General features: G+C 57.9%; 1 protein-coding gene across 7 annotated transcripts; it reads left to right on the top strand.

Moving 5' to 3' along the window:
- Nucleotides 1-393: 393 nt before the first annotated feature.
- On the top strand, nt 394-24,476 carry ALS2CL (ALS2 C-terminal like). 7 transcript variants are annotated; one of them, XM_069562251.1, is made up of 27 exons: nt 394-511; nt 746-984; nt 6,251-6,375; nt 7,444-7,642; nt 7,974-8,039; nt 8,493-8,658; nt 9,161-9,292; nt 9,994-10,113; nt 10,986-11,044; nt 11,190-11,256; nt 11,699-11,895; nt 12,868-12,933; nt 13,349-13,447; nt 13,536-13,697; nt 14,638-14,749; nt 16,051-16,128; nt 16,994-17,124; nt 18,269-18,442; nt 18,595-18,691; nt 18,820-18,977; nt 19,510-19,578; nt 20,473-20,646; nt 22,061-22,103; nt 22,902-22,963; nt 23,067-23,216; nt 23,496-23,592; nt 24,007-24,476. In XM_069562251.1, the coding sequence occupies exons 2-27, from the start codon at nt 947-949 to the stop codon at nt 24,085-24,087; spliced, it is 2,922 nt and encodes a 973-aa protein (XP_069418352.1). In that variant the 5' UTR covers nt 394-511; nt 746-946; the 3' UTR covers nt 24,088-24,476. The 7 variants fall into 7 exon arrangements, with proteins under 7 accessions (XP_069418352.1, XP_069418356.1, XP_069418358.1 ...); XM_069562255.1 differs by lacking the exon at nt 16,051-16,128; XM_069562258.1 differs by lacking the exons at nt 394-511; nt 746-984 and adding an exon at nt 2,067-2,131.
- Nucleotides 24,477-25,574: the final 1,098 nt, after the last annotated feature.

Raw genomic sequence — 25,574 nt, forward strand, 5'->3', positions numbered from 1 at the left:
AGTTAAAGCCTTTTCCACTTTTTTACTCCTCTCCTCTGCTTACTTGTGAGAATTGAAGCCCAGGGAGAGGTTGTCTCCTACCTAAGGTCACTCAGGAACTGGGGCCTCAAACTCAGTTTTCAGCTTGTAATCCAGTGAGCTCTGCTCACTGTTCAGTACTGTTTCTACTTCTTCTGAGGGGCCACACATACTCCTATGCTCCACTCCCAGTTGGGCCCATCAGGTCTGGGGAAACAGAGCTCTGGACCCCTAAGCTCTCCAGCTTGGCTCCCCTGAAAGATAGTGTCCCCCTATACATGGTGGCATAAATGCTGGCCTGCAGAAACCTGTTTGTCCCTTGCGTATTATTTTTAGCTCCTGCGGGTTTCCTGTAGGGATCCAGCCCAGCCTCCAGGGCCTCTGGGTTGGAAGCTGTGGGCAGTCATTTGGCAGTGGTCAGGGGACCCTGCAGACATTCTCTTCTGGAGTCTGAAACCGCAGAGTTCAAAGTTCAGCTCCAGGGAAGCAGCAGGTAGGAAGGGAGGATCCCTCTAGTCACAGAGCCAGGCTGAGATCCAGTGCGTCTTGGACTCAGCCTAGGCTGGTGTGGGGGCTGGGTGGCTGAGGCCTGTGACACAGTGGCTGGGGCCTGTTGGGAGCTGGCAGCCTCTGATCTTGTTGGCCTTGGGCCTGGCCCAAAATAGCTCTGGGGCTGAGCCGGGCCTGGGTGAGATCTGTGTGTTCATCAGCATTTACTTGTGTCCAGGGGCACTCGAGTACATGGGAGTACACAAGTACTCTACACTGACCTCTCTGCGTGCATGGGTCTGAGTCTCAATGTGTGTTCCGTGGAGCAGTGTATGAATCTGCACACATGTTCCCATGGACAGAGCTGCCACCCAAGTTGTGCAACACAGAAGCCCTGCCAGTGGATTCAGTAGCAGATGGGTCAATGGGACACAAGTGAATGTACTGTGGAACCGCGCGTGTAGAGTGGAAGTTCAGGTGGGTATGTGCACATCTGTGATGGGATTGGGTAAGCGCCTTGGGCTGTACTGCAGGCGGCAAAGAGCAGGTGGACCCAGTGGAAGCCGTCTTTGGGGCACTACCAGGGCACTTCAAATTACCCACGACCCTGGAAGGAAGGCTGGGCAGATCTTGCCCCATTTATGAGACAGTAAACCTGGGCTTGGGAATGCCTGTGATGTTATCCAATGAGTGGGGAGTGAGTGAGGGAAGACTAGCCGGCATCCTTTCTTCATTTCCACTTCCTGTCTCTGGAGGGGGGCCTCTTGACCTCAAGTTTTGTCAGTAACACGGTTATCCCCTAGAATCCTCATGCCGCAGGAAGTGATTGGAGGATCCAGAGGAAGACAGCGGGCTACTTTGTTACAGGCTTGAACCGTGGGTCCTCCCCCTCCCAGGAGGTCCTCCAGGACAAGGCTTCTGGCTGCCTTTCCCAAGGTCTCAGGCCCTGGCGCGCAGACAACCACTGGCTGACTTCACGGTCTACCGGGCTATGTTAAGAGTCGGGAGTGGGGGCAGGAGACTTCCCCAAGGTCATTCAGACACGAGTGGAGGCTGGCCAAGGACATCCTGCCCACCAGGAGCAGCCTCGGTTTACCCTCCTCTCGGCCACAGGTTTCAGGAACCCATCCGGTGCACCTAGGTCCGTAGGGCATCAGAATGGCGGGGCAGTGGGGCGGGACGCAGATGCGTGGAACAGGGAAAGACCCCTCCAGGATGTTTCCTAAGGCGTAGCTGGCCTCTCCTGAGCGTGTGTGTGTGTGTGTGTGTGCGCGCGCGCGCGTGTGTGTTGGCTGGGGCGGGCAATCAAGTTCCCACCTTCTCTCCTCCTCCTCCCACCCCGACTGCGTCCCAGACCCTAGAGGACGCCAAACTGAGACCTCAGGAGAGGCCTCGTGCGAGGGGCAGACTGACGCCACTTCCCGCCTCCTCCCTGCGGATCCCCGTCCTGGACCACGAGCAACATCCCAAGGCCGGTTGGAGGCAGGGGAGGCGGAGCTGCCTTCGGGGGCGGGGGCGGGCAGGAGTGGGCGGGGCCGGCGAGGGGGCGGGGCCGGCGGGGGGCTGGCGTCCGCGAGCAAGCAACCGCAGCGCGCTCCCCCGCGTGGGTTCCCGCGCCTCGCAGGTAAGGGCGGGGTGGAGGTCGCGCGTCTGGGGCAGAGCCCTTTTGCTGTCCCGTCTCCTCGCTCCAGGTGAGACTTTCGTCTCCGCGGCCCCTTGGGCCGCCGCGCGCCGCTCCTCCACTACTGCTCGGTCCCCAACAGCTCTCACGCTCGCTCGGGGCCCGTCAGAGTTTGTCCGAAGGCCCCTCCCTCTCAGCGGGGTTCAGCTTCGTCCTCCCTGCCCCTTGGTCACCCTGTCACCATGGGACAGCCTCCCTGGTCCCGTGCCTGACAAGAGGGCAGTGCCCAGGGGCTTGGCCTGGGCTGTGGGGCGACCTCGTGGGCAGCACCCAGCTTGAGGGACTTGGCGCCAGGAGGTGACGCAGTCTAGTGTTGCCACAGGGAGAATGGCATGGGCAAACGCCTGGTGACTGGAACAAGAGCCCATGTTTGGGAAATTCCAGTGACTGCGTGTGCCTGGCCAGGGAGAGGAAGGAAGGCTGTGAAAAAAATGCCACCAGGGAGATCGGGAGGGTGAGGGGTGGGGTCTAGGACAAGGTGCCTGGAGCCACTGAGGCCCAGAGGAAGGGTGTGGGGGGGAGGCCCAGGTGGAGACTGGGACCTGTCAGCTGTGACAGCTCAGCGCCCCCTCCCTCGGGCAGCTCCTCCCTCCTCTCTCTGTCTACCGCCCCAGCTTGCTGGATAATCAAGGGGGTTCCAAGGCAGCCCAGGAAAAAGCCTCCGCAGCAGGCAGCACTTCCTTGCTGACCGAGAAATCATAGACAGGGTGTGGCCAAGGGGCCTGAGGGGCCAGGCCTTGGAGAAGGTAGGGGAGAAAGGGACCCAGCGTGGACAGAGGCCAAGAATGCGAGAGAGAGAGAGAGAGAGAGAGAGAGAGAGAGAGAGAGAGAGAGAGAGAGAGAGAGAGAGCGAGCGAGCACAAGCGAGCCAGAGAGTGAGCTAGCCGGTCTGGCTGCTGGCTAGATAGCTGCAAGGACCGGCAGCTGACTCACCTGGGCATGCCAAGACTAGCCAGTCTGCCCTCACCCTGCCCCATGGTGACCATGAAAGCCGCCTGGGGAGCCTAGGTATTTGCTGTGTGCCCTGAGGTGAGTCGCCCAGCCTTTCTGAACTGCCTAGCTCAAGTGAGCTTCATGGGACTGGGAGCTGGAGGCCTGGGTCTGAGCCATGTATGTGCTCTATAGTTAGTGTCTTTGGGCCCTCCCATTCCTTCCTGGGCCTCAGTTTCCCCATATGTACCTCCTGTGCAGACTCCTGAGGAACCTTAGAACTGAATGGAGTGAGAGGGTAAGAAGGCCATGCCCTTAACCAGCGAGCCGTAGCTTGGTGATGGGACTGCTGTTTGAGGGAGGAGACTCCTGCTGGATCCCTGTGGTGTTAGGTTCAGCACCTCTTTCTCCTTCCTCGTACACACTTAGGTACACTCATACCTGGCCTGGGTCCTGCCCTCACATTTCATTGCCCCTGGGATGAAGCCTGGGAGCTTCCTAGCCTGGGAGCAGAGGCTCTCAGGACTACCAGACCAGATGCTTAGCCCCAAATGCAGTTTTCTCCCCACCCACCACCTCACCAACAATGCTTAGCCTCTGGCCTTTCCTTTGGGCAGTGTGACTCAAAGGTAGGAGATCCTTCTGGGGCCACAGACCTGGAAGGGTCCCAGAATAGTGTTGCCAGTCTGGGTCTGTAATACTCAGCTCCAGGGGCCCCAGGCTGCACTGAGAGGTAAGGGAAGCTGAGAAACAGCTCCCCATACTCAGAGGAGCTCCCTTCCATCAGTTTATCTATTCTGAAAGTGTTGGTCACTCGGTCATGTCTGATTCTTTGCAACTCCATGGACTGTATCCTGCCAGGCTCCTCTGTTCATGGAATTCTCCAGGGTAGAATACTGGGGTGGGTTGCCATTCGCTTCTCCAGGGGATCTTCCCGACCAAGGGACTGAACCTGGGTCACCTGCATTGCAGGCAGATTCTTTACTGTCTGAGCCACCAGCGAAGCTCCTTTATCCTTTCTAGGGAAGACTAACAAAGCTGTGATTTAGTCAGAGTAAAAAGCTATGATTTAGTCTTCTCCATTTCATAGAGAAGGTGATTGAGGCCCAGAGATGAGTAAGGCTCTGGATAAGCTGGGAAATGGCCAAGACTGGGCAGAGGTCAGAAGGGGGCCTGTGGGAGTTGCTGAGGTGTGAGCCACGCGTCCAGGGCTGGGTAGCAACTGCCAGCCCCATGTGGCAAGGGGAGGAAACCGAGGGGGAGAGGAGCATCTCAAATGTGGCATTGGCTGGGGTGGGCCCCCAAAAGTATCTGAGATCTGATGTTCAAGGCCTCCCAACAGTGGGTTACTTGCTGCAGGTTCCCAGCTCACCCTAATCTGGTCTCTAGTCGGTTCCTCCTATCTTAACCACACCTTCCTCCCTTCACTTTTAGCCAGTGTCCTCACCTGCCAGCTCTGACCCTGACAGACTGCCAGCTAAGGTTGGAAAGGTCACCTTCCAAAGGGTCTTTCCATTCCACCAGTTTCTGGAGATGTGGGTGAGAGTCAGATGGGCCCAGGCGACACTTGCTGCACCTCTGACTCCTAGGCTGGGGTCGCTTGGTCTGTCTGAATTGATTTGGAGCAACCTTCCCCTAGTCCTCCAAAGCAGGCTGGGGCTGCTGCAGGGCCAGCAGAAAGAGAAGAAGGCTGCAGCTGGGTGTCCAGTCATTTCTCCTTCCTGCCTCTCCCTCCCAAGGCCTCACCCTCCTGAAACAACAACAGCAGGAAAGGTGGGGCAGGAATGCCTGGGCCCGTGGCCAGAGTTCTGAGACAGTTGCCTCACTTTGTTGCCCCAGAGCCAATTCCCTGGGAATCATAGGCTCTGCCAAGGGCCTGGAATACCCTTCAGTGTCTTTGGGGCTGGGTGAGGGGTGGAGGTGATGAGACCCAGACCCTTTCCCGTTTGGTCTTTTGGGTCTGTCAGCATTGTCTCAAATTATGTCTCTAGTTCCACCCGGGTCAACCAACTCAGAGTGTCAGAGTTGGAGAGAGGCTGAGTCTGAGAGTCTGGGGTTAAAAGAGTATTTAATTTTCAATCCTAAGATGTATAGTCATGAAATCTGGGCAGATGACCTCATTTGCCAGGTCTGGTAGGAGAGGGCTGTGTCTGATTGGAGGCTGCAGCCTGGTTATGGCGGTGGGTTTGAACCTAGGCCCTTTGCTTCCTCTCTCTTCAGTCAGGAGGCTCCTTTCTCAGGTGATCCTGCCTTGGTGAGTCCCTCTCTCCAGAGCAGGAGGTACAAAGACCTGCTCATCCCCAAAGCCCCCACATGTGGAGTAGGACCCGTCCTGCAGGATCAGCCAGGTGGGGAGCCTGGAGGGGCTGGCTCCTGCCCACACTGACCTCACCCTCTCACAGCTTGGCGTCTTCTTGTCTGTAGCTGTCACCAAGTCTGTGTCCCCAAGTCTGATGTTGAATATCACCACTCCCCTACTCTGAGCCCCTCCATGGCTCCTCTGTCAGCCACTTAGGCAGCTCTTGGTGGGCCCCCTGCCGAGCCTGGGTCTTCATGCTATCGAGCCTTTGCGCTCATGGTTCCCTCACCTGCATGCCTTGTCCTCTCTGCCTCTTTTATTTCCTGTTCATCCTTCATGCTCCAGTAGGCAGTTCCCTACATCCCCCAGACCTCTTTTTGTTTATAAGGCAAGACAGGGGGTCCTGAGTCATGACCTTGAGAAAAAAGCTGTGTCCTTCTGACAATATCCTTGTTTCCAGAGACTCTGTGGAGAGGGGGCTAGGTCAGATCACTACTAGATGTTACTCTGAGCCCTTGGGAACCATGGTGGGTGTTTGAGCAGGGGAATGAACAAGCCAGAGGGCTTAAGGAACATCTGCCTTTTGGGTAAAAAAAGATGTTTCTTTTGGTAATTCTGAACCCTCTCTACTACTCCTTCGGGCTCCCCTCAACTGGGTCCAAGTAGAGCATAAGCAGGAGTCACTGGTCTGTTTAGAACTCCCCTTTGGGGTGACCTGGGCTCCCTGCTCAGTTCTGAGGCGGGGTGGTCATGGGCCTTGCTTTCGGGCATCTGGCCTGAGAGGAGCACTGACTGTGCTCTCACAGCGGCTCTAATCTGGGCTCTGTCCACAGGCCTGAGTCTGGCACCCTGGCCATGTGCAGCCCAGAGGAGGCGGCCCTGCTGCGGCTGGAGGAGGTTTTCTCAGCAACCCTTGCCCGCATCAACAGCCTTGTCCTCCAACCCCTTCTTGAGGCTGGTGAGTTGAGGCTCTCCAGTGAAAAAGGTGGGGGCCACAGGAACCATCCTCCTAGGGACAGGAGTCCTCCCTGGTTGGATCTTCTGAGCTACAGCTTTCTCAACTGCAGATGGGAGCAGTGGGATTTGAAGTGGGTGGCTTTCGATGAGTCCAGGGTTCTCACGCTCAACTGTTGGCTGCTTCCTTCTCAAAGGGACCCCGGGGAGCTAGGCTCTGAACCCCATTCTAACCTAGGTCTGCTGTGCATGGAAACGAAATCCCATCTCTCCCAGGGCACAGGTCTGGATTCTCTGCCCAAATTCTCATCTTGCTCTCACCCAGGGCGTGACTGGAAGGCAGGATGCCCAGTCTGTGAAGTGACCTTAGGCAGATGTCTTCATCTCAGGAGCTTTATCGGCGTGTCTGTAAATGGCAGGGGACCACTGCACATTCTGGACCTGAGGATGTTCTGAAACTTGGGGAATGTGTGTACTTGGTGGCCATAGGTCATCAGGTCATAGGCCATAGGTCATTGCCTTCTCCCCTATGCGGAGAAGGCAATGGCACCCCACTCAAGTACTCTTGTCTGGAAAATCCCATGGACGGAGGAGCCTGGTAGGCTGCAGTCCATGCGGTCGCTAAGAGTCGGACACGACTGAGCGATTTCACTTTCACTTTTCACTTTCCACTTTCATGCATTGGAGAAGGAAATGGCAACCCACTCCAGTGTTCTTGCCTGGAGAATCCCAGGGACGGGGGAGCCTGGTGGGCTGCCGTCTATGGGGTCGCACAGAGTCGGACACGACTGAAGCGACTTAGCAGCAGCAGCAGCAGCAGCAGCTGCTGCCCCTATGTAACGAGGAGGTGGACATGTGCCCCTGTTTAATCCACAAGGGTGCCCCCCACTACTGCAGCCTGCCTGTCCCTTGCTGAGCTCCAGGGGGCACGTGGGCTTCCAGTCCTGTCCCAAGGACCTCCAGGGCTCGTGGGGCTGCTGCCCCTCGGGTGACCAGCCAGGGCCTGTGTGTGCTCCCTGGACGGTGTAGCGGCCCTGTTCCGCCTCACGCGGTGCTTGTGCTCCTGCCCCAGCTCCAGAGGCCTCAGACCCCTGGGTCCGAGAGTGCCTGCAGCTCCTGCAGCAGCTGCACAGGAGCTCCCAGCAGCTGTGGGACGTGACAGAGGAAAGCCTGCACTCGCTGCGGGAGAGGCTGCGCCACCCCGAAGCCGTCGGCCTGGAGTCCCTGCTGCTGCTGCAGAGCGCGGACCGTGTCCTGCAGGTCCACCTGGAGTAAGACAGCCCTGGTGGGCTAGGGGCTGGCGCTGGGACTCACTTGGCTCAGGGCTTCGGCAAAGGTTTGCACTCAGCCCTGGGGTTGGGTGTTAGCCTGGGGGCAGGCTCAGACACCCCAGATCTGAGCCTGGTGACCTCCCAGGGAAGAAAGACTCTGAGTTAGAATTGTCCAGTTGAGTCAGTGAGGACTCAAGATCAGCAGTGCCCAGAGCCAGGCCCTCAGGGCTGTAGCCACTCAACGGGTAGGATCTAGGAACCCCAGAAGGGCAGGCCCTTGGGTCTGGAGCTGAGGGTGGGGCCTGCAGGGTATCCCTGGTGCTGCCTACAGGTACATCGAGTCCTACACATGCTGCGTGGCAGTGCAGGCCTTTCAGAAGGCAGCAAAGAGGAGGAGGTGAGCACACGGCGTTGCGGAGAGCCTCTGAGAGGGGCGTGTCTGGGAGGGAGGGCGTGGGGAAGCCAGGACCCCAGAGCAGTGCGTGTGACAGCCTGGGACTCATCCTGAGCACTCCTGGCTCTGGCAACCCCACGCTGATCCACACCCCGGCAGAGGGGCAGGGAAGCCTCGGGAGGCTGTGAGCAGAAGCCAGAGACATCAACTAGTGGGAGTGACCCTTGGGCAGGGGAGCATTCCTAATTCCTACTCAGGGAGGGCTGCTATAATCAGTGATCCCTTCAGTCTCTGAGATGCTGCTCCCAGACCTCAGCCACTGTTCTCATGAGAGAGCTTTGGGGTCTGGGATTGGTCCTGGGATCTGAGGGATTAGCCAGGGCAAGGAGGCAATGGTGGTGGGTGCGGGAACAGAGGAGGGGAGAGTGATGGGGCGCTGGCCCTCCCTCCACTCAGTGAGTACTGGCGGGGCCAGCGGAAGGTGCTGCGGCAAGTCCTGTTGGGTGTGAGCTCCGAGGGCTCGGTGGGCACGGCCCTGCTCCAGGCCCTCCGCCAGCCACTTTCCCATCACGTGCAGCAGTACGTGCTCCTCCTGCTGAGCCTCGGGGACACCATCGGGGAGGTAGGTAGCAGGGGTGCAGGGGGCAGGGGGCCAGGGCGGTATTGATGCTTACCAGACCTGCTTCTGTGAGGAAGCTGATGGACGGGAGAAATGGGCCTCTGGCTCAGGGAACCTGCCTTACTCAGGAACCCCTTGTTGGAAAAAGGACCTGGCCTGCCTTGGGGACATCATCTTGTTCTGGGGGATTGAAGGCCCATGTCCTTGCCCTGGGGTATCTGAGTTACATGGACCTGCCCCGGCAGAGCCAGCAGAGACCCAGAGAGCAGATGTAGACTCATGTGCTGGGTGTGAGGACACGTGGCCCAGGCCCAGCTGCGGCATCATCAGATGGTCCTGAATCCCCCGGATGCATCCTCCTGCTGACCTCTCCTCGGAGGAAGAGCCAGCAGGGAGAAAAGAACAAACTCCTGACCTGCTGGGCCAGGGCAGGGCTGGGGCAGTCATCCCCGAGTGGGGGAAGGTTCTGATGAGCCCCCGCCCTGGTGGCCCTGTCTCCCTACAGTGTCACCCCACCCGGGAGCTGGTGATACATGCTGCCGGCCTCTTTGGAGACTTGCAGTCCTTCATGAGGCAGGAGCTGGACCAGGCCATGGCCACGCAGGCCCTCTGGCCCACGCTGAGTAGCCGGCTGAGGGTGAGTTCCACACCTGAAGGGCGCTCTGAGAAGACCCCCCCCCCCAACCCAGCGGGGGCCCCCTGGGTGGCTCGAGCTGCCTGTTGCATTCTCCATGCTTCATTTTCCCCACCCAAATGGGGCAGTGGCTAAAGCAAGTGTCTGTGACGTTTCTCTGTCCGGCCATCTTCACGCATTTGTTGAGCACCTCTTGGGCTGGGATGTGAGCTGCTGGCTCTGGAAGAGCGGTCACAGAACCAACCCTCTCTTCTGGGATGTCACTGAATGATTGCACCCTCGAGCCACTGCCTATACTGCCCCTACAGGGGGAAAATCCCCTGTGCTCTGATGAGGCATGACAGGCTTGGGGCTCAGAGCAGAGAATTAGGAGGACAAATGAAGGGGATAAGAATTGCCAGAGAGGCAGGGATTGTAGAACCCTGGGTGAGAGTTGATGGGGGCTTGGCTGTGGCCATGGCCTGGGATGGGGTGGAGGAGGACAAAGCGGGGCTTCAAGAGAGGTTGTGACGTCTTGCCGAGAATAGCCAGGAATGAAGCCCCACCAGCTCAGAGCCCCAGTGCCCATCACTGACCTGGGGGCCTCCAGGAGACGCCCAGAGTGTGGGTGGAGGTGCCTGGGGCAGAGGCGGGCAGTGGAGTGACTGGTGCAGTGTCAAGGATGGTGGTCCCTGAACTTTGCAGTTCTCTCCTCACCTCGCCAGGATGTGCTCTGCACCCCTGCTCGCCGACTCTTGCAAGACAGCCAGGACGTCCCTGTGACAGTCACCCCACTGCGGGCAGAGCGCGTGCTGCTCTTTGATGATGCCCTCGTCCTGCTGCAGGTGGGCTGGGGCAGGCCAGAGGTCTTGGGAGTGGTTGAGAAAAGGAGGAAAGAGACAAGTGGCTGGGGGAGATGAGGGGGCTGCGACGTGGAAAGGGTGCTACTTGCCTATCCAAACCTATGTCTCCTGAAGCCTGGTTTGGGGGTTTCGATGCAGTTTGTTTTCCTCCACCCCTGACTTCCCCCTCTGTGCTCCAGGTACAGTGACAAGACGCTCACTAAAAGGCACCGAGCCCTTTCTCACCTCTGGACCTGGGCACGTCTGTTTGTCTATGCCGGACCCTCTCTTGTCCTTGCCCATGTCTGGCACGCTCCTCCTCCCCTTCAGGCCTGGGCCTGGGGCCACTTCATCCTGTGGCTATTGCTTGGTGGGAGAGGTTACTACACGAGATGGTCCAGAGGAAGGGAGGTTTGGTCTGGCTCTCAGAGCAGGGATGACATTCCAGGTAGAAGTAGCAGCGCAGCGAAGGTTCGGGCTGAGGAGAGTTTGTGGCAAGTGGAGAAAGGGGGGCACATGACCTGGGGCTGTTCTGTGTGGCCTTAGGTGTCAGGCTCAGCAGGAGGGATTTCAGGGAGGTTTCTAGCAGGAGCTCCTAAGGTCCAAGCGGCATTTCCAGAAGACCACTCTGGCGGCCCTGATGGAGCAGGATGTAGAGGGTTGTGGGAGACTGATCCTGTGTCTTGGGTGGGAAGGGAGGTGGAGGGGCTGCCCTGGAGATGGGAACAGGCAGGCTTGGTGGGGGACTCAGCGCTGGGCATGCTGAACCAAGCAACCTGGGGACACCTAGGGGCGTGCTGAGCTGGTGCTTGGGAGCAAGGCCAAACCAGACAATAGGTGAGCATCTTGCCCACCTATGCCCCATCTTCTTTCAGGGCCACAACATCCACACCTTTGATCTGAAGCTGGTGTGGGTGGAACCTGGGCAGGACAGGTGAGCGCTCCTCTCCAGTGACAGGTCAGGCCTTCCCTCCCTCTACCCCATGAAATCTGCCCACCCCAGGGCTCTGACTTGGACCTGCCCCCAGCTCCCTTCTGAAAATGAAACTGGGGCCTACTCATCACCTCCATCTGTCTAGGTGCACGTTTCACCTCCTCACACCCGAGGAAGAGTTCTCCTTTTGTTCCAAGGACCCGCAGGGCCTGGTGAGTGTGGGTGGACTGTGAACTTGGGGACTAGGATTGGGGGAGTAAAGGAAGGCGACAGGAGGGTAGGGGAGGGCATAAGTATACTGCCCTGGAGGCTCCTTGGGAATGTCAAGCCTCTGGAGCCATGGCCAGAGTGAATCAGGCGTCTGCCTGGACGCAGGCCTAAGACTGCCATAGAGAGCAGGTATTTTTCTCTGTGAAGCCAGGGATGAGGCCCACTTGATGGTTTTGTTTGGCCTCTCTGGGCAGGCCCCAAACTGCAAGTAAGTATCTCAGGTCTGGATGAGGCCCTAGGGAGCAGTGTGGAACTGTTGGAGTTTCCCCCAGGTGATAGAATGCGGTATGGGGGGGTGGTACCTGGAGCCACCCCAGGAGGCTTCCTAGAGGGGCTGCCTCCAGCAGCAGTGACCTGTCCTGTGTTTTCCCTGTCCTCCCCCAGGTGGTCTGGCAATGGAAGGTCACCCAGGCTGTGTGCCAGGCCTTGCGTGGAAAGAAGGACTTCCCTGTGCTGGGAGCGGGCCTGGAGCCTTCTGAACCCCCCACCTGCCGCTGTGGAGCATACACCTTCCGTGCAGAGGGCCGCTTCTGCCAGGCCACCTATGAGGGCGAGTGGTACTGGGGCAGGCCCCATGGCAAGTGAGTGACTGAGGCTCTGGGCCAAGCAAGGCAGGGGTCCTCCTGGGAGTCTCTGGGGCGCATAGGACCCAGATGGACCTTATTGCCTCAGGGCATGAACCAGAGGCTGTTACCCTCCCTGGTCAGTTCTGTCAATTCTTAAGTTCTCTTGGACAGCACTGGTCCATAGTAGGTTTGTGCCAAATAGTCTTGATGTCGGTGAGGCTGGAGAGCTCGGGACAGGCATCAAGAGACCCGACTGCAGGGCCCGCAGTTACTGTTCTGTTCTCAAGGCGGGTAACTGGTGTCTGTGTAGCATTTTCTGGTGGCCCTTACAAGAATGGCCTGAGGGAGTGTTAGCATGCCCTTTGTAGATGCAGAAACCATGACTTTCTCCAGGCCTCAGGGTAGGGGGAGCCTGGCCTCAACTGCAGATCTATACGACTCTACAAGCAGAGAGGCTTTTGAAGAATGTGGCCCTAATTTTTGCCACAGCTGATGAAACCAAGGCCCAGAAAGCAGAAGGGACTCACCAAGTTTTCGCTGGCAAGCATTCCACTCATTTCTGATACCCTGCCTACTTCCAGAAAGGGCTTCAGGAAGCCTATAAACAAAAACACAGAAAAACAATGCTGTGTCAGAAGAGGAGATGAGGATGGTAGAAACCCCACTGACTCTTAGTGCTTGGCTTGAACTCAAAGGTTAGCTCTGAGCTTCCTGTTGGTCAAGGGAACAAGGCAACCTGGATGCTTCCAGAACTTTCCCTGCTGGTGTAGAATGCCCTCCGTGAGGCTGCAGGGGCAGCTGTGCCAGTGCAGGGTCGTAGAACTCAGGGAAGAGGCCCAGTGGGAGCAGAGAGTCCAGTCCAAGGGCAATCGAGGCTTCTGAGAGAGTGTACGGTAGAGGCCGACTGGGGAACTTGTGTATGCTGAAGGATGGTCTGGTGGGCCTGACACCCATGGACCTGATGACTGTGGACTTCGACTGTTCCAGGGGAACCCTGAAGTGGCCAGATGGGCGGAATCACGTGGGGGATTTCTGCCAGGGCCTGGAGCACGGGTAAGGCTGGGGCTGACACGGGGCTGCATGACAGGGGTTCCCACCCCCATCACTGTCACCGGCCTGGCGCCACCCTAAATTCCCAAACCTCCAGCAGAAACTTGGAGGCCATCTGGTCCAGCTCCACTCATTGTCCTAAAGGGGAAACTAGGCTCTGAGGAGAGGGCACGTCATGGAGGGAGTGGTCTAGGTCCAGAAGGCCCTCTCAGGGTGCATGGGGGTGGGGTGGAGGTGGGGTATCCTGAGGGGCCCTTAGGAAGAAGAGGGACCTGATCACCTGTAAGATTCTTCTCATTGTCTGCGAAGGCCCCTCGGAAGCAGGGACACTCCTGGGCACGGAGGGGGTGTGACAGCTGTTTGGGGCAGGGCCGTGGCCCCAGTGCTGACCTCCTTCCCTGCCCACCCACACTGGCAGCTTTGGCATCCGCCTGGTGCCCCAGGCCTCTGAGGATAAGTTTGACTGTTACAAGTGCCACTGGTGGGAAGGCAGCATGTGCGGCTATGGCATCTGTGAGTAAGTGACCCTTATCTGACGGGGGGCAGCCTTGTGGGCTGGGCACGTCCTCTGGGAGGTAGGGCCAGCCACTGATGACCCTCCTCAGGTACAGCACCAGCGAGGTGTACAAAGGCTACTTCCAGGAGGGCCTGCGCCATGGATTTGGGGTCCTCGAGAGTGCCCCACAGGCCCCTCGGCCCCTGCGGTACACGGGCCACTGGGAGAGGGGCCAGCGGAGTGGCTACGGTGTCGAGGAGGACAGCAACAGGTGAGCGCTCTGCAGCCGCCCCAGCAGGACTGAGGGGAGACAGGACCCTCACAGACCAAATGCCTCTAGGCATGGGTTCCCTGTCATCAGTGGGTCCATTCTGTCTGTCTCCCAGAGTCTTTCTGAAGCCCCTCACTTCTGCTCCACACCCTGCTGAGGCTCAGGTTGAGGGACCCTGACCTTGACTGCAGATGCGCAGCCCCCCCCCCCAACTCCAGCCCTTCGCTCTGTCAGAGAGGAGTTTGTGCCCCCCAAGATCTGGCCCCATCAAAGGGTCACAGCCCTTCCAGATTCTCTGGGCTGAGACAAAGCCCAGTGTCCTTGGCCTGGCATCCGAGGCCTTGCCTGCTCCTCTGAACTCATCTGTGCCATGACACCTGTGTACCCCCCAGCCTTCTAGACCACTGAAGTGAAGCAAAGTGAAAGTCGCTCAGTTGTGTCCGACTCTGCGACCCCATGGACTGTGCAGTCCATAGAATTCTCCAGGCCAGAATACTGGAGTGGGTAGCCGTCCCCTTCTCCAGGGGATCTTCCTGACCCTGGGATCGAGCATCAGCAGGCGGATTCTTTGCCAGCGGAGCCTCCAGGGAAGCCCTCTAGACCGCAGAGCGTCCCCACATATCTGACGTGCGCTGGCACCCCCATGGCTGTGCGTGTGTCACAGTGGCGCTCCCTGCCTCTGCCCTTCCCGCCACCTCTCCCAAGAAGCCTGCCAGGATGCCCTCCCCCAGGCAGGCTTCCTTTCTCCTCCACCCTCTGTTCTTCTTGTCGGTCCTAATCTCACCTCCCCATGTTTGACTTGAGTGAATTCATGTCCTGGCTCTTTATCTGCCCCTTGCCCCCCGACCCCTGGCCCCACGCCAGCAGAGCACACAGAAGGTGCATGGGAACAATTCTGATCCAACTCCGGCCATCTTCTCTCCCCGCCCCCACCCTCCAGGGGTGAGCGCTACATTGGCATGTGGCAGACTGACCAGCGCCATGGCCCAGGGGTCATGGTTACCCAGGCGGGTGTCTGCTACCAGGGCACCTTCCAGGCAGACAAGATGGTGGTGAGTACGGTGACCCACATGTGTCCTGAGCCACCCTGTCCCTGCTCTGGGGCCCCAGAGCTGAACTGGGGCAGGAATCAGGGTTCTGATATGCTAGAGCGAGCCCAACCCTGGGCCAGAATCCAGTTCTGCCACCTGCCTACCCTGGCCTTGGCCGAGTCTCTGCCCCTCCCAGCCTCAGTTTTCCCTTCAGCAGCTCAGGTTATCCACGTATTATAATGACTCACTGGAATAGCAATAATGAAGTGAATGGTAATGAGAATGCCAGCAGCCTCCTCTGCCCACATTTATAGACCACTAACTGGGTGCCTGAAAAAAAAGAAAGTGGGAGTGTTAGTCACTCAGTCATGTCTGACTCTTTTGTGACCCCATTGACTGTAGCCCGCCAGGCTCCTCTGTCTTGTCTGGAATTCTCCGGGCAAGAATGCTGGAGTGGGTTGCCATTCCCTTCTCCAGGGCATCTTCCTGACCCAGGAATTGAACCCAGGTCTCCTGCATTGCAGGCAGATTCTTTACCATCTGAGCCGCCAGGGAAACCCTGGTACCTAGCTCTGGGCTAGGCCTCCCAGCGTGGTCTCGTGGGATCCTCCCAGTAGCCCTGGGGTTTGTGTCATCATCCCTAGTGTACAAGTGACAAATGTGAGGCTCAGAGAGGTCAGAGAACCTGCCTAGTGTCACATTCTGTTGAGTGACAGAAATGAGTCTCAAGCCCAGATATCCTGAGCATGGGCGTATCAACCCCCATCTTCTGTCTCACCCACACCCTGCCAGGTGGTTGGCACATAGTATGGCTTGGCCTGATGGCTGTTATTGATATTGTGGCTTGTTTGTTTAGCTACACTTTGTTCTGGAAGGAGTTGAAGGAGGAAGAAAAGATAAGAATAGGCACATAAAATAGATTTAAAAATAAGAACACAAATTGTATCCCATTTGGGTCTGAAGCTTCCTGGCAGCCAGAGCCGCAAGGGAGCCTGATGAACTCCACTGCCCCTGGCATCAGTGGCAGGAAAGTGGAGATGGTTCAGGAAAAGCCCAGCACTTCCTGAGCTGTAGGTGGGAAGGAAGGGTCCCCCAGAAAAGTTCCTGAGAGAGGCTGCTGGAGGGGAGAAGCCAGGTCTGGGGGTGTCAGTCAGAGTAACCCAGGATTGAGGTGCATGGGGTTTGTGCAGTCCAAGGGCTGGCATCCCACCTGGGCACAGTCCTAGGAGGTGTGCCAGGGCTCAGGGCCCTTCTCCTCTCCCTATCCCCAGGCTTCTGGCCCTTCTAACCCGCTGCTCCTGCCCTCCCCACTCCTTCTCTAGGGCCCAGGGATCCTCCTCTCTGATGATGACTCCTTGTATGAGGGCACTTTTACCAGGGACCTGACCCTCGTGGGGAAGGTGAGGGCCACTGAGACCCTACTCCACTCTGCGCAGTGACCTTGGCCAGAATCTGTAGTCTCCCTGCTTAGACCCAAGACTGAGGGTGGGTGGAGACGACAGGGGGGCCTCTCCCATCTCCACTATATCTAGGGGGCATGTGCAGCGACCTTTCTCTGCTACAAAGGTGCAGTTTGATCGGATATGAGTCAAGAGGGCCTAGGCAGGCTTGCCTTGGGTGCAGAGGGTCTGGTGGTCTGGTGTTTCCCCCGCTGGCTCCAGAGTTAGGGATCCACCCCCTCTACCACCACCTTGAGTGGGGTCCCCTGAAGGCATTGTCCTTCAGGAAGTTTCTGCCCGAGCTGACCCAGGAGAAGGCAGTTGTATCCCTCCTGGAGCCTTTGGACATGTGGGGGCTGTTTTCTCTTTGTAATGACTGGAGGGTACTGTGGCATCTAATGGATAGAGACCAAGAATGCCGTGAATGGGACAGTCCCATGCAGTAAGGAATTGCCCCTTCTTGGGGCCAGTAATACCTCACGCCCTCCCTAAGGCCACTGCCTACTTCTGGACTTATTCCCCGCTCCCAGCCTCTGTGGTGGTCCCCCTACTCTGACCTCTGAGTCCCTACTCTGACTCCCTTGCCATCTTCTACCTCATAGACAAGCCCCTTAGTGGTGGGCACGGCTCTCGGTCAGAGCTCCTACAGGGGTGAAGGATTATGAGCCCCTTGGGGTGGGGCAGATTGAATAGATGGTGGGAAGGCCACCCGTCTGTTTCCAGCCTTTGTAGCCCAGAATGACGGCCATGACTGTTATGATTGGGTGGAAGGGCAGCTGGACAGACAGATGGACAGACATACCTGCATTCCTCTCCCGGCTTCCAGGGCAAGGTCACCTTCCCCAATGGCTTCACCCTGGAGGGCTCTTTCGGCAGTGTGTCAGGGAGAGGACTGCATACCCAGGGTGTGCTGGACACAGCTGCCCTCCCTCCAGATCCAAGCAGTACCTGCAAGAGGTGAGAGCCTGACCGTCTGGCCTGTGCATTCTGGAGCCTTTCTGGGGGTTGTGCTTGTGGGTGCCTATGTTTCTACCCCAAAGACAGGTCTCGTTAGAAGGGCTTTTCTGTACCTCCTCTTAGCTCTTTGGAGAGTTCAGAAAGCTCAGGTCACACAACCCTTATCAGAGACTCTGGGAATCAAGGGCTATGTGGTGATAACTCCACACGCTGCAGAACTGAAGAAAAATGCTATGTATAGCCTTTGCTTAGACTCTGCTTTTTTTCTAGGAAGGTACAAGGTAGTCAAGCAAATGAGAATAAAATAGACAACTAAAGTATGAGTTGAGCTTAAAAGAAAAGGAGGTGCAGATAGGCACTATAATTGAGCATTAGCCTGACTCTGAGTTCCCTGGCAGCCAGGGTGAAAAGGGAAACTTGGAAGTGGATTCACACTCCTTATCATGGGGTATTTGAGAAGTGGATAGACTTCTTCCTTATCGGGACAGAGTTCTTCCTTGGAAAGGCAGGTGTTCAAGTGGTGACTCTTGTAATGTCTGTTGAGATGTGGTTGGTGGTTCTAATGGTGCCAGTCAGCATTTCAGAAGTTGATTTACCTGACACATCTTTTTATCTGATAGCAGGAGCTAGAAGTGGATGGCAAATCCTAGGGGCATAAGCCTGGGTCAGGTGCAGGTGTAGGGATATCTGTCAGTGTGAGAGGGGAGGGCAGTGCTCACCAGACACGCACACAGCCAGACACTTGGGCCTAACAACCGAGACAGGATCAACCTCAGGAAGGAACCAGGTGTAGGAGGAGGGAGAGTCGGGGAACCCTGGGCTTTGGGCCCTCACTGCTCTTAGGCCAAGACCCCAGTCTCTGGACTTGGCCTCCAGCTCTCCAGATCTTTCTGTTTCCTTTCCAGGGCTCTGAGTGCCCCTGTCTCTTTTCTCTACCGTGGAGTAGATTCTCTCTGACCCTTCTCTGCCTCCTGTTTCTCCTCCTGGAGTCTTGGAGGTCAGACCCCTCTGCATACCCCAGTCCATTCACCCTATTGGGGCCCTAACTCTGGCCAGGCTGGATATCCCCCCCTTTCACCCAAGGGCTGGACAGGGTCCTACATGGCTCCCTCCCTGTCCACGTTTCCCACCACCTCCATCGCAGGCAGCTGGGTCAGGGCGTCTTCCCCGTGGAGAGCCGCTGGCAGGGTGTCTACGGCCCCTTCCGGGACTTTGTTCGCGCCGGCTGCCCTGGGGACCTGCGGGAGGCCCTGCTGGGCTTCCACGTGCAGAGCTCAAGGGAGCTGCGCAAGTCGCAGGAGTACCTGTGCTGTGAGAGGTGAGGCCCAGGCGTGTGGGGTGTGTGTACCCACGGGGTGTCCAGACCCAGGGCTGGGGGCAGTGGGCTCCGAGTGGGTGGGAGAGGGGCAAGAAGGCTTTCTGGAGCGGGCAGGCCTGGGCATGGGTGAGACGTTGTGTGTGGTGCCCCAGGACCTGCCCCGAGGACCAGGTGGGCAGGATGGAGGACATCCTGGAGGAGCTGGTGCAGCACCGGGAGCCCAAGGCCCTGCAGCAGTGCCTCAGGAAGGTGAGGCTGCAGGGGAGGGTGCTGACCACAGGGGACAGGCCTTGCTGAGAGGCCGCGGTGCTCCTGTCTGAGAAGCGGGGTCTTGCCCTGGTGCTGAGCATCTCTTTGTGGCCGTCGCACCTGCCCAGGCTCTGAGCAACTCTCTGCATCCCCTGGGGAAGCTGCTCCGGATGCTGATGTTGACCTTCCAGGCCACATACGCAGGTATCGGGGCCAACAAGCATCTGCAGGGGCTGGCGCAGGAGGAGGTGAAGCAGCATGCCCAGGAGCTCTGGGCTGCCTACAGGTGAGCCCGGTGGCACCTGGGGACAGGCTCTGCCCTTTCTAGGCCTCAGCTCTGCCTGCTGCCCTGGGTAGGAATGGTGCCTCTACCTTGGGTCTGAAATGAGAGAGAAACAGAGGATGGGTTGTTTAGTGTGCCGCTGGTGAGCATATGGGTTGGATGGTGGCGAGGTGATAACAAGGCCTGATTGCAGCCAGAGTCCAGGCCCCAGCCAGGCTCGGGGCTGGCTCTAACCCCACTGCAGGCTGATCCTGACCTGGACTCACACCCCATCTTCTGTCCTGTCCTGGCTGAGCTGTGACCCCATCAAACATTATAAACTGAAACCTTCGATGCTGTAGTTCGTTCTGTCTGGGGCTGCAGGGCACTCACGTGGACATCCTGTACTCCCATCCCCCTCACTGCTGAGGTTCGGGCAGCTGGGCTCTGCAGGCCTCAAGCTTCATGGTTCTGGGAGCAGAACCCGCCTGCCTGGGCTTGGGTGACTCGTTCAGTGGGAGATGGCAGCCACACCGCCCCTCTCTTTGGTTCACAGGGGTCTGATGCAGGTTGCCTTACAGCGCAAGGGCCAGGCCCCAGAGGAGGACGAAGATGCAGAGACAAGGTGACAGCCCCCAGGAAGTTTGTGGGGTCTTCTCCCCTGGTACAGCCAGGCTCCAGTCCAGGGGATCCTTGTACCTTGCTCCTGGGAAAAGAGGTGTTTCTGAGGAAATGTTGGGGATTCATGCTATTGACCACACGCTGTTCATTGACCATTCAGGAATCATAAAGATCTGTGACCTCTGTTCCTTGAGCAGCCTGGAAAGGGACACTGTCACAGTGCATCAGATGCACCTTTGTTCTGAACATTATCCCAGCCTCATCTCTTAGGTGCCTGGGTGGTGAGCAGCTCCCTCAGGCACCTCCTTCCTCCTGTGCACAGATGGGGAAACTGAGGCCCAGCAGAGGCTGAGCCTGAGGTCACACAGAGCAGGAATTAAGTGGGTCATTAAATCTCTCAGCCCATTGCCCCCGAGACCAAACCTCACAACTTGCCTTCAGATCCCAGGCCCAGGGATCCTGATCAGAGGGGGATTTCTGTTAGTGCATTGCAGGAGGCAGGGGAAACAGGGTTAGACCTTAGGGAGAACTTCCCCCTGAGTCCTAGCAAGCACAGAAAGCTAGGAGGCCGAACTGGACTAGCTTGGAATGACTGCTGACAGCTTTGCTGCAGGTCACTCGTCTATCAGGGCCAGGTTTTGTTTTCAGACAAGTGCGGATCAAAACCCAACCTCACTTGCCATGTTGGTTCTCAATGAGAGCATGAGGTGGTCACAGATGTCCGCTGACTGTGAGATGACTGAGAACGGGGCTGGGAAGGGTTTTCTAAGGGATGGGGAAGGCTGGAGGCAGGCACGCTGAGGTGCAATGAGGATTTCTGTGGGCTCTTGGGGGCAGCCCAAGTAGACCCCCACATGCGCCCTGCTGACCCTGAGCCGTCCTGGTGGCTCTCACTCAGGGACCTGCGGGTGCACGGCTTGGTGCTCCCCCTCGTGCTGCCCAGCTTCTACTCGGAGCTCTTCACCCTCTACCTGCTGCTTCATGAGAGAGAGGACAGCCTGTACAGCCAGGGCATCGTCCACCTGAGCCTCTTCCCTGACGCCAGGCTGCTCGAGTTCCTGGACGTGCAGAAGTAAGCCTCTCCACCATGCCACCGTGGCCAGAGTTCTTATGTAGAAGAGGATGCAAACTCAACTCCAGTAGTCTTCAGAGAAAAAGGGAAGAGGTTAATTGGCTTATGTACCCATGAAGTTCTAGGGTGTGGCCAGTACAGCTAGATTCAGGTATGACTGGATCTAGGTGTTCAGCTACATGAAAAAGGAAGCAACCCCTCTCTCTCTGTTGGTGTGCCTCTGGTTTCCCTGTGTGGTGACAAACAGCACCAGTCACTGGAGGTTTATACTCTCCCAGCTCAGTCCCCACAAGGAGTTGGAGTCTCATTCCCAACAGCTCTAGCAGAGCCTCTAAAGTTCCTCCCTGGCATGGCTAGGTTCTTGAATGTGCCCCTGAATGCCGGCTGTGGCCCAGATTGACCGGGCTTACCTCAGTATCTGCTGCTGGGGCTGGGGTAATATCACCTGCTCCCAGCTCTTGGACTGAGAGTGGGAGAGGGATGATACTCAAGGGGGAAACCAAGGACTATTCTGGAAGCAGGTCAGGGCCTCCCTTCTACCCTCAGTAATCAGAACATCCTTTATCCTCCACACCCCTTCCATCTGAGTGTTGAGGGTACGAATGCACTCCTGCCTCCCACACCTGGTCCCTGGTCCCCCTTTTCTCAAGGTAATGGTGCTTCCTATCCCCCCTTCCCCCAAAACCCTTGTTCCCCTGTTGTGGTGAATGTTTCCTGCATCTGACCAGTTATCAGCCCAGAGAACTTGTTGTCAACAGCTTCCCAGGGGTTTTTCCTCTGCCACCTCAGTGCCACCTCCTCCATGCTGGCCTCCCTGCTTCATTGGCTCTACTTCCCTTGTATGGCATCCCTACTTCTCACCAGCCTGTGCCAGCTTACCGAGCCCCTGGAGCAGTCTCCACAACTGAGCGCTCTGGATGGACCCCCCAGGACTTTGTGCAGGAGGGTCCCCTGGCCTGCAGCACCATCCCTCTCTCTGCTCACTGTGTTTTGGGGCTGCATGGAGGGCTGCCCTCTCAGGGAATCCCTCCTGGCCTCCTATAGCCTGACGTAAAGTGAAGTGAAGTGAAGTAGCTCAGTCGTATCCGATTCTTTGCGACCCCATGGACTGTAGCCTACCAGGCTCCTCTGTCCATGGGATTTTCCAGGCAATAGTGCTGGAGTGGATTGCCATTTCTTTCTCCAGGGGATCTTTCCAACCCAGGGATCGAACCCGGGTCTCCTGCATTGTAGACAGACACTTTACCATCTGAGCCACCAGGGAAGTCCTATAGCCTGGCTCCACACAATTCCTCCCAGATGCCTTTGTGCATCCCCAGCTGCTTTCCCGTGCTCAGCCCTCCTGAGGGACATGGGGATGCAGGGAATTCGGCCTCTGAGAGGGCAAAGCCTCCCATCTCCCGTCTTATTTCAGGCACCTGTGGCCCCTCAAGGACCTCACACTGACGACCAATCAGGTGAGAGGGTGGGCCGGTTACCTGCCCAGGAGAGGGGCCCCTGAGCCTCAGCTGGGCCCTGGGTTTGCGCAGGTTTCCGAGCAGCTCCTCGTAGTCACGGTCTCAGGCCGCAGAGGCGGGTGAGGGAGAAGACGGCAGGCTTTCTGCACTGTTCTGGTTTTCCATGTGGGTGAGTGTGCAGCCACAAGTGACCAGCCTCAAGCGCAGGCTCCACCCCTTTTACTGGCTGTATGCCCATGGGCGGATACTTGATCTCTGTCCCTCAGTTTCCCCATCTGTAGAAGTACCTACTCCTGCAGTACTAGTACTCCCTCATGAGATTGTTGTGGGAGGAGGGGAGCAGGCTGGAACAGAGGAGGCACTGGTGTTCAGTGTGCTTGCTGGATTGGCAGCATCAGCGTTGCTGGGAACTAGTTAGAAAGGCCAGTTCTTGGACCCACGCCAAACCTACTGAGTCAGAAACTCAGGGAGGGAACTTGGAATTTCTGTTTCAACAAGCCCTGGGATTCAACAGCTGTTGACCAAGGCACTTAGAACTGGGCAGCACCCAGTGACCACTGGCTGTTACGATTCTTCTCTGTCCACCTTGATCCTCCCACCTCCTGGAGGCCGTTTACCCCACTTTACAGTCAAGTAAACTGACGCTTGCAGTGGAGCTGTGACTTGCCCTGGGTTGCTCAGCCCTCTGGGCAGAGCTGTGTTGAAGCCAGTGATAAGGAAGGGGTGGGTGGTGAGCAAGGACCAGCCCCAACCCTGGGAAGGGGAGGCCTCATCTAACCCCCTCCCCCGACCACACAGAGATACTCCCTGGTCAGAGACAAGTGCTTCCTGTCGGCCACGGAGTGTCTGCAGAAGATGATGTGAGTCCGCAGCCTGGGGAGGGGCGTGGGAGGCAGGACTGTGGGGACCCCGTTTGGGACTGAACCCGAGGGCCTTGATCTGGAGCCAGTTACCCTGCTGCAGCACCACGGTGGACCCCCGGGAGAAGCTGGAGGTGCTGGAGAGGACATACGGGGAAATCGAGGCCACCGTGTCGCGGGTGCTGGGCCGGGAGCACAAGCTACCCATGGACGACCTGCTGCCGCTGCTCATCTATGTGGTGTCTCGTGCCCAGTGAGCCCCAGCTGGGGGTGGGCCCAGGAGCTTCCCTTCCCACCCTGCCTGCCCCCAACCAAGGCATACTGCAAAGCCTTTGAACACTGCGGTCTATGGGCACAGCCTTTCTTGGGACAGATGGGGAAGCTGAGGCCCAGAAAGGCCCACCCAGGGTCCCATGGGTACCACAGCTCAGGTGTCTAGCCACCCAGACCAGGGCTCCTTCCCAGCTGCTGGGCGCCTGTCCTGATGGGTCCCCTTTTCCCTCTCGTGGTGGTGGCGGCGGTGGTGCTCCAGAATCCAGCACCTGGGAGCTGAGATCCACCTGATCCGTGACATGATGGACCCTCTCCACACAGGAGGCCTGTATGACTTCCTGCTCACAGCCCTGGAGGTGAGGGATGGAAGCGGTTGGCCCAGGCAGGAATGCCCTGGCCTCTGGGGCAGACCCCTTTTGCCCCAGACACCATCACGGGGATGTGCTCAAATTCACAGCTAGTGTGTGTCTCTGTGGGAGGGGTCCTCACAGAGCCCCTGCTCCAGCCCTCATTAAAAGGGGCTGGGTGGGGGAAAGCGGGCATAGCACATCCCGGCCCTCGGCTCCCCAGGGCTGAGTGTGTTCCAGGCTGCGTCCCTGAGCACAGGAGAGGGAAGTACCCCTTTCCCTGCAGCCTGTGGCTGAGGGCTGAGTTGGAGACACAGTGGTCCAGACCTGGGAGCGGGTGCACCCGCGTTAGGCCCTAAAGCTTCTGCACGCAGCTGGGGGCTGGCAGGCCAGCTGGCTCCAGCCTCGCCTCTCTCCTGCCAGTCCTGCTACGAGCACATCCAGAAGGAGGACATGAGGCTGCATCGCCTGCCCAGCCGCTGGAGCTCCAGGGAGCCATGGTAGCTCGGCTTCTCCTGGACCCACCGCAGTGCTGAGAGGGCCGCTGTGGAATGCCCATGGCCCGGGCCTGGCCCAGCCTGGCCCAGGGGGCAGAAGGCAGGAGGGGCCCTGGAGGTGACTCTGGCTCTTTGAGGAGATGAGGTCCAGTTTCTCCAGGGAGATGCTGCTGGAGTCCTGACTGGGATGAGGGTGACAAGTATGGCCCTGGAGCTGGTGGTCTGTCCCGCACCACTCTCCAGGCCAGCCTTGGATGACCTCCTCAATGCTGAGGCAAAGAGACCCTGACTTCTCCTTGCCTGAGCCTTGCCTTCACGTGACTGAGCCACTCTGGGCCTCAGTGTTGCCATCTGTAAAATGGTGGACTAGGGGATCTGTAAAGAGCCTTCCATCCATCTTGCTGACTTCTGGCATCCTTCCGTAAGTCTGACTTTGGTCTGTTGGGCTGTAAGTGAAGTTCTTGCGTCATGGGGGGTGTCGTTCCATTTCTCCTGTCCTGGTCAGAGGCTACACACTGCTAGTGGCCTTTTCCTTGATGGGTTTTTATTTTTTTCCCCATGAGTCATCTTCCGTGGACCTTCCTTCCCAGCTCTGCCCCAGGGTGGAGCTGGCCTCTCAGGGTCTCAGGGTGGGAACTGTTCCAGCTCCACCCTGCTGGGTGGCTTCTGGTGAGGCCCTCCCTTCATTGCGTATGCAATTGAGGGAGTGGGCTTGGGGGTCTCTGAACTGCAGTCCACATATAATGGCCATGTTGGAGCAGGCTGGAGGGAGAGGAGAAAGAAACTCACCTTGCTTGTCTCACTGTCAGCAGGTACCAAGGGAACTGGCCTCTGAACCTGCATGTGTGAAGGACAGCAGGGGCCCAAGTGTTCCGGCAGGGACTGTACCCAAGGATTCAGGGGGCCAATCCAAGGACCCTCAGAGATACTAGGGAGCATTAAGCAGAGAGCCGCAGGTGCCTCCAGAAGAAGGGGCAAGGCTGAGCTTCCCTGACTGATTCCACCAAGTGAACAGCTGGAATGGAGAAAGGTTTTGGGCTCTGGTTTTGCCAGACATGCCCGTGGTGTCCTCACAGAGGTCCCTGGAAGAGGACTGAACTGGTGAAAAATAGGGATCCCCAGGATGCCATGGGCACGCCCCTCACCCAGGACCGTGGAAGCTCTCCAGCAGTTGTCAGTCGGTTCTCGTCCTTTAACGGGTGACAGCAGCCTTGCCTGAGGGCAGCCCTGAGCTGGTGCGGTGCTGCAGCCTCACTCCCCGCACACTCCCTGGCTTCGTCAGCATCGGCGCCCACTCACCACAGTTTAGATTCGCCTGGGCCCTTTCACCCATCCTCTGGCTGGGCCTCGCCCACACCTACTGAACTGGGCCCTCCCGACAGGGCTTTGGGAGATTCCCAGGGCAGCTCTGCTGTCAGACCCTTTCAGCACAACTGCAGAGCCAGCAGGGGCCTTCAGATTAGACAGCAGATTGACAGCTAAGGTCAGTGCTTC

Source organism: Ovis canadensis, chromosome 19, assembly GCF_042477335.2.
Source record: "Ovis canadensis isolate MfBH-ARS-UI-01 breed Bighorn chromosome 19, ARS-UI_OviCan_v2, whole genome shotgun sequence".
NCBI classification, from domain to species: Eukaryota; Metazoa; Chordata; class Mammalia; order Artiodactyla; family Bovidae; genus Ovis; species Ovis canadensis.

Bases quoted from the DNA above. Each gene is read 5' to 3' on its own strand.
- ALS2CL (XM_069562251.1), top strand. From the start codon at position 947: ATGTACTGTGGAACCGCGCGTGTAGAGTGGAAGTTCAG. The intron at 11,896-12,867 runs GTGAGTGACTGA...CGACTGTTCCAG, and splicing joins TGGGGCAGGCCCCATGGCAA to GGGAACCCTGAAGTGGCCAG. The intron at 23,593-24,006 runs GTGAGGGATGGA...CTCTCCTGCCAG, and splicing joins TCCTGCTCACAGCCCTGGAG to TCCTGCTACGAGCACATCCA.